Raw genomic sequence first — 14,288 nt, 5'->3', positions numbered from 1 at the left:
CTGTATCCGGCAAGATCAACAAACCGATGCGCGGAATTCGAGAGCTGAACGTGGTTGCCCATCTCTCAGACTTCTTCCTTGCCACGCACTACGTAATCCCAAAACGTTCCGACCATCCGAGCACCCAACTTGCTTTGCCTAGTTGTTCACTAATAACCTCTCCCCGGTGATGTGCGGCCACGTCAACGTGGCATAAAAGGCTTTCGTCAACGACGACGAATTCGGAACGGGTTCCCGTGCGGCCACGAAGGGCAGCGGAATCGAAAAGCTGCGCGCGAAGGTCTTCCCGCTCGGTTACATGAGGGACTGGGCCATTTTTTTAAATGTTTGAAATGGAAAATTCAATAAAACATTGATCTGAATTGTAATTAAATCTGCATCTTTATTTTTTTCTTTTGACAAAAAATCCGAAATTAGATCACATTAGTACTAGAAGGTCACTATAATGTTTACTGCAACAAACATGTAGAAATCATCAATTGATTCATTTAGCTTTTACGTGTGAAGCACGTAGAAACGACGTGAAATGATCTCGCCAAGCAAATTCCGTTTCTACTAGGGCCGCCTCGTAGAAGTTACGTGAAAACTTTAGTGGAAAAATACCACATAGCTTTTCACGTAACTTCAACGTGAATATTTTTTTGAGTGATACTTATCGAGAAATTAAAAAGAGATCACAGCAGCTTGACACAAAGTTTAACTCCATGTTGCACTTTAAATTTCTCGATAGATTTTGTACCGATTGTCCCACCCAAAAGTATGGGCACTCATATAAGCGCTTTCTTTCGACAGGGTGTTGGAACAGTTGTTTCTGGAATTACTCTTCAAGGCGTGGTTACTCTCAACGATGTACTGTTACTTGGACCTAACCCTCTTGGAGATTTCACACCCATTACGATCAAGAGCATACATCGCAAACGCATGGTGGTAAGTGAGGTTCGTAGTGGCCAGACAGCAAGCTTTGCGATGAAGAAAAAGGTGAAACGATCGCAGATCAGGAAGGGCATGGTATTAGTTAGCCCAGAGGTCAATCCGCAGGTAAATTTGAGATGCTAGATTAAATTTCAATTGTTCTATGCAGTGAAATCGAAGAAAACCTGTCAAGTGGCTATGGCACATCATACACGCGAAAACAAACATAATGGATTTTCCTCGATTTCAAATGGTCAAATTTGGCTAAACAATTTAAAACTACTAAATAGGGTTTGTACACAAACTGTGCATCCCGCTCATGCTTAAAGTAACCATCCTATAACTTAAGCAGAATGCAATGTTTATTTAAAAACCATTTTCAAGTATTTTTACATTGTTTTGCTTTATATAATTTTTATATTGTATTGCGTAAGATAAATAAACTTTTATATTTTTGTGCAGGCTTGCTGGGAATTCGATTGTGAGATTTTGGTTCTTCATCACCCCACCACGATCTCCAGTAAATATGGCCGCTGGTCAGCGATGGTACACTGTGGAAGCATTCGGCAAACGGCTCAAATTCTCCAGATGTCCAAGGAATGCCTTCGGACAGGAGATAAAGCAGTTGTCCGCTTCCGGTTTATTAAGAATCCAGAATACATGAAGCCTGGGCAGCGGATGGTAATGTTAATGTTGGAGCAGATTTTCTACATGCTAATTTATGTGTATGTTTATTTGAAGGTCTTTCGGGAAGGTCGTACAAAAGCGGTGGGAAATGTTATAACACCGTTATATACGGCAGGATCTGTACAGCAACGCTCCAAACCGAACAAGATGCAAGGACGAATGGGATCCGCCATGAATCAGCAGCAAATGGCGTCGAAACCACTATCGAAAAGTACGAACGATGCAGCACTGGAGGAACAACCATTGGGGAATTCGGAGGTGTTAGATATTGGTGTGGACAAACGAAACAGAGCAGTAACCACACACAAAAAGCATCGTGCGGCAACTGAGAGCGCTAAAGAGTCTTTGACGAATTCCCCACAACAAACGCCGCATTACAATGATGCAATTTCTGTAACAATTAACTAAATCCTTTGTGTTGAACTGCAGATTCAGTAAGCAGAACGTTGTTTTTTAACCGATTGATTGAAAGTTTGCGATACATGCTGTTTATGTATTTGACAAACTTAAACTTAATAAAATACAGATTTATTTGAAAACAAAAATTTACTTTGTGCATTAGAGTGTAACAAAAATGACTTTTTGGTCGGCATCCAGGGGTTTGTTCCGGTGGGCGTAATGAACCCAAACCCCAAATATGAGCTTGCACCCTTTGAGCACCCTGGAGCTCGGTACAGACCTTCAAAGTTTGGCATTTTTTCGAAAAATCAGCCCCGGCAAAAAAGATATGCGTCGCACTTTGCGACGCCCGAGACGCAATTTTTGTTACATCCTATTGTGCATGTATCCAGTTTATTATAAGAAACTTTAAGGGCATCTCCACCGCAGAGATCTAATTGCGTGGCAAACCTATCGGTTGGATCCCCAGTTTTAGCTTTGCTCCGTAGCTAATACACGTTTCCGCACCGCTGGGAGCTAATTTGGCTACTGAATCAAGCCCACCGCGGGGATCTAATTTATTCATTTTCCAATTTTAGCCGTTTTGTTGACCAAAATGAATGAAACTATGTTCTAGTATGATAGAACATGCTTCCAATTGCATTATATGTCCTAATTGTTTGCTTACATCTATAAAATATCATTTTCAAAATTTTAAAAGAGTTTATCCGATTTGCTCCCGACATGTTTGAACCCCAACATTCGCACCGCGGGTAGCAAAGCTAAAGCTAAATTAGCCTTCGAGTTCATTCAGGGCATCTCCACCGCAGAGATCTAATTGCGTGGCAAACCTATCGGTTGGATCCCCAGTTTTAGCTTTGCTCCGTAGCTAATACACGTTATCGCACCGCAGGGAGCTAATTTGACTACCGAATCAAGCCCACCGCGGGGATCTAATTTATTCATTTTCAAATTCTAGCCGTTTTGTTGATCGAAATCAATAAAAATACATTCTATCATGATAGAACATGCTTCCAATTGCATTATATGTCCAAATTGTTTGCTTACATCAATAAAATATCATTTTCAAAATTTTGAAAGAGTTCATCCGATTTGCTCCCGACATGTTTGCACCTCAACTTTCGCACCGCGGGTAGCAAAGCTAAAGCTGAATTAGCCTTCGAGTTCATTCAGCGAAGAAAAAGTTCTTCGGAGATCCGTCGAGTAGCCAAGATAGGTGCTCGAGAAGTCCCGGAGCTGCGGGTAGCTGATTTTTTCAGCGATTTTTAGAATGATTTGTATTTGTTTTGGTTGAAGATGCATTTATTTTGATTATCAAATTTGAATGAATATTGAAGAAATCAGTAATTTGGTTCAAAGCAGGGTTGCGAATGAGCGAGCGCTCACGGAAAGCGTGCTCGCTCCAGCTGGAGCGTGAGTTTTTATCAGGTAGCTCGTGCTCGCTCACGCTCACCGGAGCGTTTTGCGCTCACGTGAGCTGGTGAGCCAAAGTAGGTAGTTGTTTTTCCCTGTTGAAGCATCTGCCTGTTTGAAACGAACTTTCTAGAACTATCTCAGCACAGGCAGCAAAAACAAACAAGAAAGTGGTCAAACAAATAAAAGTAAGCAATAAAATGGATTTAGTCGGCGAACCGAAATATACCTTCTATTTAAATTCAGAATTAGCCAAGGGGCAGAATGATTCACTCTTGAGTGTGCTAACAAAGAGCTAACTCATTCTTTATGTAAAAAATCATTGACGTGTTATAATCATCCCTCATATTCGGAACATTTTAGAGAATGTCCATATTCAAAAAATCATTTATTGAATGTGTAATTGAACATTTTCAGAGGCTTGGTAGCAGAAGTGTTAGATATAATTTACTTGACGGAAGAGGAGCCACCTTTTATGTGCTAAACCATAACATTGACAATTTATATTATTTCATTCAAATGAGATATTTCAAACTCTAGCAATTTGGAGGCTTTTTTGTAAAAAGAGAACTGTTTCAAAAATTTTACCCTATTTTCTAGAATGAGAAAGAGAAAGATTAACTTTATAAAAATGATCAGTCGTTTCCAAGCACTGAACGATTTATTGAATGGAATGACTTTTGTTTAATGGTTGCTCATTCTGATCCGCACGCTGGAATGGTATAAAGCCAACAAACTGTTTAGGTACATAAAACAGTTTAATTTTATATTTTAATCAACCAAGCATATAACATTGAATCGAACTTACCCCAGCATAAATCTTCTTGAATTATTTCATTGTTTTGTAAGTTTTTCTAAAGTTTACAGTCCTTTTTTGTTCACGCGCTCATACCCTTTCCTTGTTTCCACTGACATGCTGCGCCTTAAGAACAAAATCTAACTAGGATTGAAAAAAAAAACTATCTCAAAAAGTTAAACGATTCGCGATACTTCCAAAGTGAGCGCTCCGTGAGCGAAAAATGAGCGCGAGCGCGAGCGTGGGCAAACGCGAGCTGAAAAAATCGGAGCAAACGTGAGCGCGGGCAAACGTGAGCTAGCTCGCGCAGCGCTCCTCCTCACGAATGAGCGAAAAGTGAGCGCTCACGAGCGCGTGGGGAACGCAACACTGGTTCAAAACGACTTAATTAAATTAAAAAGTTATGGAATAGATCATTTTTCAGTATTTTTGAAATAAATAATAATCAACCACTTATATTTTAATTTAATGTAATTTGAACATACATGTTCAAAATTTAAAAATAACTTAATTGAATTGAACATTTTTAAATTATGTATTAAAATTCAAATATAGTAACATTTTTAAACTTACAGGTTTTATCATGGTTCTGAAAACCCTCATACGGCCTAAAAAGGCTTTTATGGCCTACTTAAAACCTAAAATGGAGCCTAACATTTCATTAGGGCACATAACTTTTGTAAACAATAGTGTATCCCTTTCACTCAAATGACAGTTTACATGAGGTGTGAAAGGGACACACTCTTGTTTATAAAAGTTATGTGCCCTAATGAAATGGCAAGCACGAAATGTTACTAGGGATATCAAGCGAAACAATGTAACTGGGCCAATGTGAGTTTGTAAACAATGGGTATATCTTGATCACGAGTCTTGGCCGGGTGCTTTGGAGTCGTGGTCCATCAACGGTCCATCAACGACGGACGGAGCGAGGGGCCAGGAAAGCAGAATGCGTGTGTGAGTGTGTGAACGCATCGCTTTTGGCTGAGTCAAAGCAGTCGAAGCAGGCTTTGCCTGAAGTGTGAGTGTATTGGTAGTGGTTGATGAACCACAAGAGATGGATTCTGCAGTTAATGTTTGACAGCTAAGGAAGAGTGGAATTTTTCGTAAGGGCGAAATCGGGTTATACAGATTTTAGAAGAAATCTGCAGACATAACTACAGTGAAGTGAGAAGGAATTAGAAATATCAGTCCGAAAATCTTAGCTAAAAAATATGAATGCTAAATGTATGTCGCCGTAAATTGGGTGGTGCCATACCGGGGGAGCAGGGTTAAACAGCAGCTACCTGTAATCTTCGATCGCTTTGAACGACCAACCAACCAGGCGCTGTGGAGGCGCTTATCAACTACTGTATGCCAAGGTGGATGCTGAATCTGGGTGAGAGCGTTCTTATTATATAAATGCATTTGTTTATATATTTTTTTACCGCGTAAAATCTACAAAATCGGTCGCTAAATCCAAATCATATCTTATTGGAAATAATCGTTATAGGGTTATTATTAAATAATTTAGTATACGCGTTCTTGATCATTTTGCTGTCGTTTCGTTAGTTTGTCAACTGTACCAGTAGATTGATACAATCCAAATAATGTGTTAAATTTTTATGATGAAAACACTGTTTTCTTTTCGTTTATATTCGTTGATTGTAATAATTTATTCCATCAGGCAGTTTTAATATTAACTCGTCAAACTATCGATTTTATGAAGAGTAAAGCGTCTTTCATTTACTATTTTTGAAATTTGCTCGCGTTATCTAAATTGTACAAACAGTAAAAATATACTTATAAGTCCAGCCCATAGCACTACTGCTCGGTTGGCACACGTTCGATTAAAAAACATTTTAAAATAATCAATTATTTATCTTTCCGCAGCCGGCTGCCTAAGATTTAAAATTTTCAACCGATAAACAAAATGCTCATGGTCATATCACTGCCACTCGTGAATCCTGACCTCATACCCATCTACTAACCCCCTCAAAACTCATGTGATACTTTGTCGGAGAAGCAGTCGATTGGGCGGTCTCTATCACTCAAGTATCGGACTAACATTCCCATCCACTTCCCCGTGACCCTACCACTGGTCGTGGCCGGCGCCGGTATTGATCAGCATGATAGGGGCCTTTGAGAAGTTGCGAAGCGAGGAAAGATAGTACCAACTGCGGAGTAGCAACTGCGGGTGGGCACCTATGCTTATGCTTATGCTTAATGGGTATATCTTGATCACGTCAGTGGGGAGTAAGGAAAAATTGCGAATATGTGTTTGTTGATTTTTTATTTATTTATTTTCTTTTCATTTAAAAATTGTTTGAATAGTTGTACCGTAAAGGCTGATACGTAGATCGGAAGGAACGATAAACTCCATTAAAAAAACGCACAAGAAAAGGTCAGGGAAAGGGCCACGAAAATATTTTTCTTAACCCTTTCGAGCCTGATGGGTCATATATGACCCAAATTTCAAAATTTCCAAAACCAGCCTATCATTTTCGTATGGTCATAAGAATCATTTTCCCATCACTGAATAAAAAATATTTTTTTGAAAATTCAGGCCGGAAAGGGTTAAGCGATACGCAACTGAAAAGTAACAGAAACGGAAAGTGGGTTTGACGTTTCTTCGCGCGGTGCTTGTTTGCAATATGTTTTGATGAAAAAATCAAAGAATTGGGTACTAAAGCCCTATGTCAATTTTTATGTACAACGGTAAAAACACGATTATAAACCATTTCTGATCACTTTTTTTCATTTGAATGCACAAAAAAATATTGACAAGACAACATTTTTTCGATGGATCAACTATGGTCCCCTTGGAACGAGCTGTCAAGTAGGAACTTTTCTGTCAAGAAGGACCGCGAGGATAATTTTTCAAAATTGATTTAAAAATCCATTTTAAACTCTTTGTGGTCGTACAAAGGGTCATTGTACTCAGAAAAATAAGTTTTATCGCTGTAAACAATAATTTCAGCAATCTAAGCTTCATTTTAGGACCCAATTGGAGCTTTCCTTTTTGAAAACGACTGAAAATCACAAACGTTTTAATAATAATGTATTCGATATAATAATATTGAAAATCATCGCCAAATCTCAAAATGAAGAATTTTGAAATTAAAGGGACAGATATAGTTTTTTGGTCGAAATTAAGTAAAAAAAAGAAGTTGTCTTTATAGCTGTTAGCCCACATGTCGGCCTTTATTACTAGTACCAACCAGCAACCTCTGGATTGTGAGTCCAGTGCGCTGTCCAACTGATCTCAAATGAATTCCTAATTATGAATTTAAGAATTCAAGAATTTAAGAATTTAAGAAATAAGAATTTAAGAATTTAAGAATTTAAGAATTTAAGAATTTAGGAATTTAAGAATTTAAGAATTTAAGAATTTAAGAATTTAAGAATTTAAGAATTTATGTATTTAAGAATTTAAGAATTTAAGAATTTAAGAATTTAAGAATTTAAGAATTTAAGAATTTAAGAATTTAAGAATTTAAGAATTTAAGAATTTAAGAATTTAAGAATTTAAGAATTTAAGAATTTAAGAATTTAAGAATTTAAGAATTTAAGAATTTAAGAATTTAAGAATTTAAGAATTTAAGAATTTAAGAATTTAAGAATTTAAGAATTTAAGAATTTGAGAATTTGAGAATTTAAGAATTTAAGAATTTAAGAATTTAAGAATTTAAGAATTTAAGAATTTAAGAATTTAAGAATTTAAGAATTTAAGAATTTAAGAATTTAAGAATTTAAGAATTTAAGAATTTAAGAATTTAAGAATTTAAGGGTGCACAGCAACCGAAGAAGTTGTTGTCTTCTTATTCCAAATTTGTCAAACTTACGGACCCAATCCTGAAAGAATCTGAATGTCAAAATGGTTAAACTTTATTGTAAATAACTTTGAAGACTGTAATTTAGGGGATGAATAAAAAATCATATTGATAGTTCCCGTATTTTTGAAGATACTAAAATGTCTGTAACAGAAATCTGGGTGCAAAAGCGATGGTTGATGTGTACCGTTAAGAATTTAAGAATTTAAGAATTTAAGAATTTAAGAATTTAAGAATTTATTTGTTCAATTCAATTAGTGTTTGTTAGAATTTAACAGTTCTGCTCCAGGATGTTACATTTGCAATTCAGAGATTTGGAGAACCTTTCAACTGAGATCAATTCAAAAGCCTTTACAGGGAGGGTACATGTTTCTAAGTTTAGATTTTGCTAGCTGCGTGCTCTTTTAGGGAAAATAAATTTTGAGAAAAAACCCTAGATCTATGTTTGGCTTAAGACTAATATCAAAGTTGTTGACGGAGGAGTGCTTCGATGAGCGGATTCGTTGACATCCCACAGGAAGTCCTGAAGGTTCTCGTTGCCTTTTCGATGCTTGCGTCGATGGTGTCGACGCCGGCCAGCTCGTGTAGATCGTCGGTGTGGTACCACGGGTCCAGGTTGTGCACCATCTTGAGCAGCTTGTTCTGCTTCACCTGGAGTCGCTTACGGTGCGATTTGGCGCAGTTGCCCCAGACCGCAGCAGCGTAGGTCAGCATTGGACGGATGATGCACTTGACCACGAGCGACTTGTTCTTGATGCTCAGCTTCGACCGCCGATTGAGCAGGGAGTAGAGCGCCTTGGTGGAACGATCCACCTTCTCGATGATGTTGTTCACGTGCTTGTCGTACTTCAGCTTTTTGTCATGCACCACACCCAGGTACCTGACGTCGTCGTCCCACGTCGCTGGCTGGCCGTTGACGCTGATCGATCTGCGGGGAAGGTGCCGTGCAGCACGCCTCCTGGTGAAGAAGATGGACTGGGTGTTCCCAGCGTTCAGCTTGATGCGCCACTTCCGCTGAAACTCCTCGAGGTTGTTCTGCGCCGCTTGTAGGTGGGTGACGACGATCTTCGGGTCCTTATCCGATGCCAAGTATGCAGTGTCATCCGCAAAGAATGCGTACGACACTCCATCGATCATCGGCACGTCGGAGGTGAGGATGTTGTAGAGAGTCGGGCTCAGCACTGATCCTTAAGGCACGCCGAAGGGGATGTTGTGGACGGAGGAACGCTCGCCATTCACCGTCACCGTAAACGACCGATTCGTCAGGAACGACTCGACGATCTTGACCAGGAACGGCTGGAGGTTCGAGCGGAAGAGCTTGTAGACCACGGCGTCCTGCCACACGGAGTCGTAGGCCTTTTCGACGTCAAGAAGGATCATGCCAGTCGACTTCCCCGCCAGGAAGCCGCGCTTCACCATCTCCGAGATACGGGCGAGTTGGTGCACCGTTGAGTGCCCCGGCTTGAAGCCGAACTGCTCGTGTGGGATGAGTTGCTCCGTCTCCAGGTGACGGTTTATCCGGGCGAGGATCACCCGTTCCAGGAGCTCAGGCTGCTCAAAAGGCTGATCGGGCGATAATTACCTGGGTTGGTTAAGTCCTTGTTCGCCTTTGGGATGGCGATCACGTTTGCGTGCTTCCAGCAGGCCGGAAAGTAGCCCAAGGCCAGGCAAGCGTTGTAGATTTTGGTCAGGACGACCAACCCTTTTCTTGGCAGCTGCTTGAGGCACGTATTCCGGATTCCGTCTTGCCCTGGAGACTTCCGGTTTTTGAGCGTGCGGATGATCGCCTTGACCTCTTTCGGCTTAACAAGGGCGGCCGGAGGCACGGGAGGAGTTGTCGCTCGGATGTGGCCAAGCGCGTTCTCCACAACGGCCGATGTTTCGGGATCACCTGGTTGCTCGTTGTTGTGGGCAGCGGCGAATGCATTCGCGAGCGCTTCGGCTTTCGCTGAAGGGCTCGCTACGAGGTCTCCGTTGACGTTCAGCGGGGGACTGTACTTGACCGTGTTCCAGAGGTTGCGGGTTAGCTTCCAGAACTTGTTGTTGCCGTTGTCCAGGTTCCTCAGCATTGAGCCGAAGTTTTTGTAGCGGTGTTCGGCGCTTTTGGTGCTGATGACGTTGTTCAGGTGGGTCACCACCGCTCCGATGAGCGGGTCCCGTCTTCGGATGAACTGTCTACGCCGCACGTTCCTCAGCCGGATTAGCAGCTTCAGCTCGTCGGGAATGTCCTTCTTCTGAGGTAGGATCCTACGCGAAGGGACAGCGGCTTCCTCAGCAGCTTTGAGGATGGCGGTGAACTTGTCGATGGCGTCGTCGATTTTCTCCGAGCGATCTAGAGTGTTGATCCAGCTAGCGTTAAGGTCGACCTCCCGCTCGATCGAGCGAGCAAAAGTGCTCCAGTTGGCTCTGTCGAGGCATCGGACGAGTCTTCCAGCCGGGGCGACTGGAACATCAACGTCGATCGTAAAGGTGACCGGCAGATGGTCCGACGACAGTTCAACGTGCGTTATCGGCTTCGACATCTGCACCTGGTTGTTTGAGATGACCAGGTCCAACGTGGAAGGCCTCCCTCGTCCAGCGGGGCAGCGGGTGGGAGTATCCGGAGCGAGTATGTAGATGTCCTTGGACTCGTACTCTTGGTGCAGGATTTGCCCTGCTTTGTTGGCCCTGGCACAGTTCCACATCCTATGTCGCGCGTTCAGGTCACCCACCAGGAAGAATGGCCCATTGATACTGCTGAGCTGGCGGATATCGCGTCGAAGCTGGCTGAGCTTTGCCCTGCGAGGAGAACCGGGGTTGTAGACGGTAAAAATGTTGACTGGTGCCGGGTCCGTCTTGAATGTGATCCCAACAGACTCGATTGCACGGGTAGAGGTTTCCAGCTTGGAGAAGTCGATGCCGTTTCGCACCAGAAGCGCCACTCCCCCCGGGTGGCCTCCGTCGATTCGCGATCCGCACGCACGATAGTGTAGTGCTCATGATACATCGAGTTGTTGAGCTGCAGCCAGGTCTCTGTGATTGCAGCGATATCAATCTGGTGCGTTTCAAGGAAGTGGATAAATTCCACAACCTTGTTGCGGATGGAACGGCAGTTCCAATTCATCGCCTTCAGCGAGCTAAGGTTGGCCATTATAAACAAATTTGATGATGAGCTCGCTGAGGGCGAGGAATTGCATGGCCTTCGATTGGCAATTCGAAAGCCTAGTGAAGAGTTCACTGGCTAGGCACATGAACTCCTCGACGGTGAACAAGGTTGGCGACTCGGGCTGGCCTTGCACGGCTTGCGAGTACGAGAGCCCAGGATTCGCGATGCTGCCGAGCAGCTGGCTCAAGTCACCACCCGGTGGCCTGGGAATAGGCGCAGGAACTGCAGACACCTTAGGAGCGTTGCTTCTGCCGGCGGGACTCGTCTTCTTCTTGGCCTTCAAGTCCTGCAGGTACTTGAGGCGGGCGGGGCAACCCTTGTAGTTCGCTGTGTGGTTTTGGCTGCAGTTAGCACAACGGATTTGCGAGCGGTCGTCGTTGACCACAACGTCGGCACGCGCGGTGAGTGCGCATGCGGTCGTCTGGTGGCGCTCACCACACTTGACGCACTTGGCCTCCAGATGGCAGTTTCTCATCCCGTGGCCGTATTGCTGGCACCGGAAACACTGGACGACGTCCGACTTCTTCTTGGAGTAGTGCCTCCAACGGACGATCACGTTGAACAGCGCCTTGATTTGTTGCAGCTCCTGAAGTTTCACGGTTCCCTTCTCAAACTGCAGCAGGTACAGCGCGTAATCGCCGTGCTTCGATTTTCCCATCTGGCGCACACTTGTGGGACGAAGAAACACATCTTCGAGTTCCCGCCTGACGTCTTCTACCGGAAACACTGGTAATCCGGAAAGGACGATTTTCACCGGGGTTTCGTCACTGGTTCCATGGGTGTTGAACTGGACATTTGCCTGCTTCAAAGTACTCACCACAGAAGTTAAGTGAGATTTAGTCGACACCCTGATCTGGATGTATCCTTTGTTTACCCGCAGGTGGTAATCGTCGGCGCCCAGCTGGGTCGTTGACATCAGCCGGTTGAGCGCTGGAACACTGGACCGTGGACGAAGATCGGCGGACAGCGTATTTTTGCGGGAGCAGGAGGCGGATTTTTCACATTACTACCAGCAGCATCACCACCAGCAGCACCATCACCAGCGGCAAAAGTTCCACCACCGCCGCCATTGTTTACGTTTTCTGCCTCATCGCCGGAGATGTCGAAGTCGAGCATCTCGAACTGATTCGCCGTCGGGAATCCCCCGGAAGACCTCCCGACTTGGGTCAGTGGCCGATGTTCGTTCAGCTGGTCCGAAATCGATGAGATACCGCCGGTCGAATTTCTTCGGTGGCGTCTCGAAGATGGCGGCGTCATCACCTTTCCTTCTGCTGTTTGCGGGCCTTCTTGTAGTCTACCCGCTGCAGGATTTGCGATGCACTGTCCCGACCGGAATCGCCTTCGCCGGGCAGCGGCGGCGGCTTGGGCTGCTTTCGTTTCCCCAGGGCGCTGGATAACCACCGGTAGCACTAATAAATTAATTTTCGTGAGAGCTACAATTCGACGACGATGTTTACGCGCCGACGGTGACAGCTCGAATGAATTTAAGAATTTAAGAATTTAAGAACTTAAGAAATTAAGAATTTAAGAATTTAGGAATTTAAGATCATGATTGCTTGTTTTCAAATCCACATTGGCTTATTTAAATATTTTGCTTGACTGTTTGCCTTTACTCAATACAAATGACTTGTCTCTTGCATGTCCGGAAGTAGATCGACAATGCGATGAGCAAAATTAATCAAACACAGCCCCAATCTGATCTAAAAAACTAAACTGCATCACCCCAGATTGCCAAAAGTAATTTTTCATTTGTAAACTTGCAGCACAGGAGGAAAATATTTCTAGAATTGAAATCGAAAAATCAAGCTTCACTGCTAACGTAAACATCTACTGACGTGAGCAGGATAAACTCTTTGTTTACACACTCACATTGGCCCAATTACATTGTTTTGCTTGAAAAAACCATCCGTCAGATGATTTGCTCCCGTTAGATCCCGGGGCAAACCTGAGTTTTGTTTAGATTCGGATGAACACGGATGAACTCGAAGCTAAATTAGCTCTCGCACAAGTACTGCGGTGGGCTTGACGCGGGTGCCAAATTAGCTTTGCAACGCAATTAGGTCCCTGTGGTGGAGATGCCCTCAGAGAGCAAAGCTGGCCGAGCTGGGCCCAAACCGTCACTTCACACACTCCTGATTAGCACCACAACTGAACAATCACCAACACCAATCTAAACAGCCGAAATCTTCTTTCACAACCCGACGGTTCTCGCAACACATTGCACTAACACATGCATCAATTCAGCCCGGAGAAAATTTTAATTTTCACCACTTCTTTGCATTCTCCATGTATTGGTGTGACATCTCTCGCTACGGCTTTTTGATGAGAAACCACAGCACAATGGCTTCCATAGATCCGCGAAAAAAAACGAAACTAGAAACACAAAGTTAACCCAAAAGAACACGAGATTTTAGAAAACTTTCACTATTTTCCTCTTCATCAGAGCTTCGCGGATCTTGTCAAGCTATTTTTGAATAAAAAGAACGCAAAAATCACTCTTAAAATCGATCGGAAACAAGCGCGACAACAAAACCAAGCCGCACCGCTAAACCAGTATAACAATTTCAGAAACCTTACAACAAAGTTCTTTGTAAAAAAAATCAAGTGATTAGCTTTTCCTCAGTGAGGAAAAGTTCGTTCTTTTAAGGAGCGGTCGTGGCTGAATGGTTACGATGTTCACTTTATAAGCGAATGGTTCTGGGTTCGATACCCATCTGCTTCCAACGAGAAAGTTCTGGACTCATTGAATTTGGAATTAATGAAAAACATGAAGCTCACGGCGGGGTTCGATCCCCTGTCCTTAGGATTGGCAAGCAAAATGCTTTCCACTTAACTGTGGAGCTTTGGTAGTTTGAGGAGGAATTAGACTGGTATAGTTGAATCCAAGAATCGGACAAAGAATCAAATTGAATTGCAAGTTGAACATCGGAACTCAAACAAGATTGCATGCAAGATTGCAAGCGCAGTTGAAATTGAATCTAAAAATACCTCGCTATAAATAGCCTGGGCGACTGATAGAATTCATCCAATAAGAGATAAGAAGAATTGAAAGCTTTCCCATTAGAAATGAGAACACACAAAGATTTCGAACAACAATGCAAAAACGGTCGTTACCACTGAGGGTGGC

General features: G+C 43.1%; 1 protein-coding gene across 1 annotated transcript in view; it reads left to right on the top strand.

Moving 5' to 3' along the window:
• Nucleotides 1–2,024, top strand: part of LOC6054049 (GTP-binding protein 1) — a 61,944-nt gene extending 59,920 nt beyond the window's left edge. The window contains 3 exon segments of the mRNA XM_038263588.1: nt 793–1,038; nt 1,375–1,593; nt 1,654–2,024. Coding sequence (XP_038119516.1) covers nt 793–1,038; nt 1,375–1,593; nt 1,654–2,007 — 819 coding nt within the window. The 3' untranslated portion in view covers nt 2,008–2,024.
• The last annotated feature ends 12,264 nt before the right edge of the window (nt 2,025–14,288 follow it).

This window comes from Culex quinquefasciatus, chromosome 3, assembly GCF_015732765.1.
Source record: "Culex quinquefasciatus strain JHB chromosome 3, VPISU_Cqui_1.0_pri_paternal, whole genome shotgun sequence".
Classification (NCBI taxonomy): Eukaryota; Metazoa; Arthropoda; class Insecta; order Diptera; family Culicidae; genus Culex; species Culex quinquefasciatus.
The sequence above is the reverse complement of the archived record's forward strand: the minus strand, read 5'-3'. Positions and strand labels throughout refer to the sequence as shown.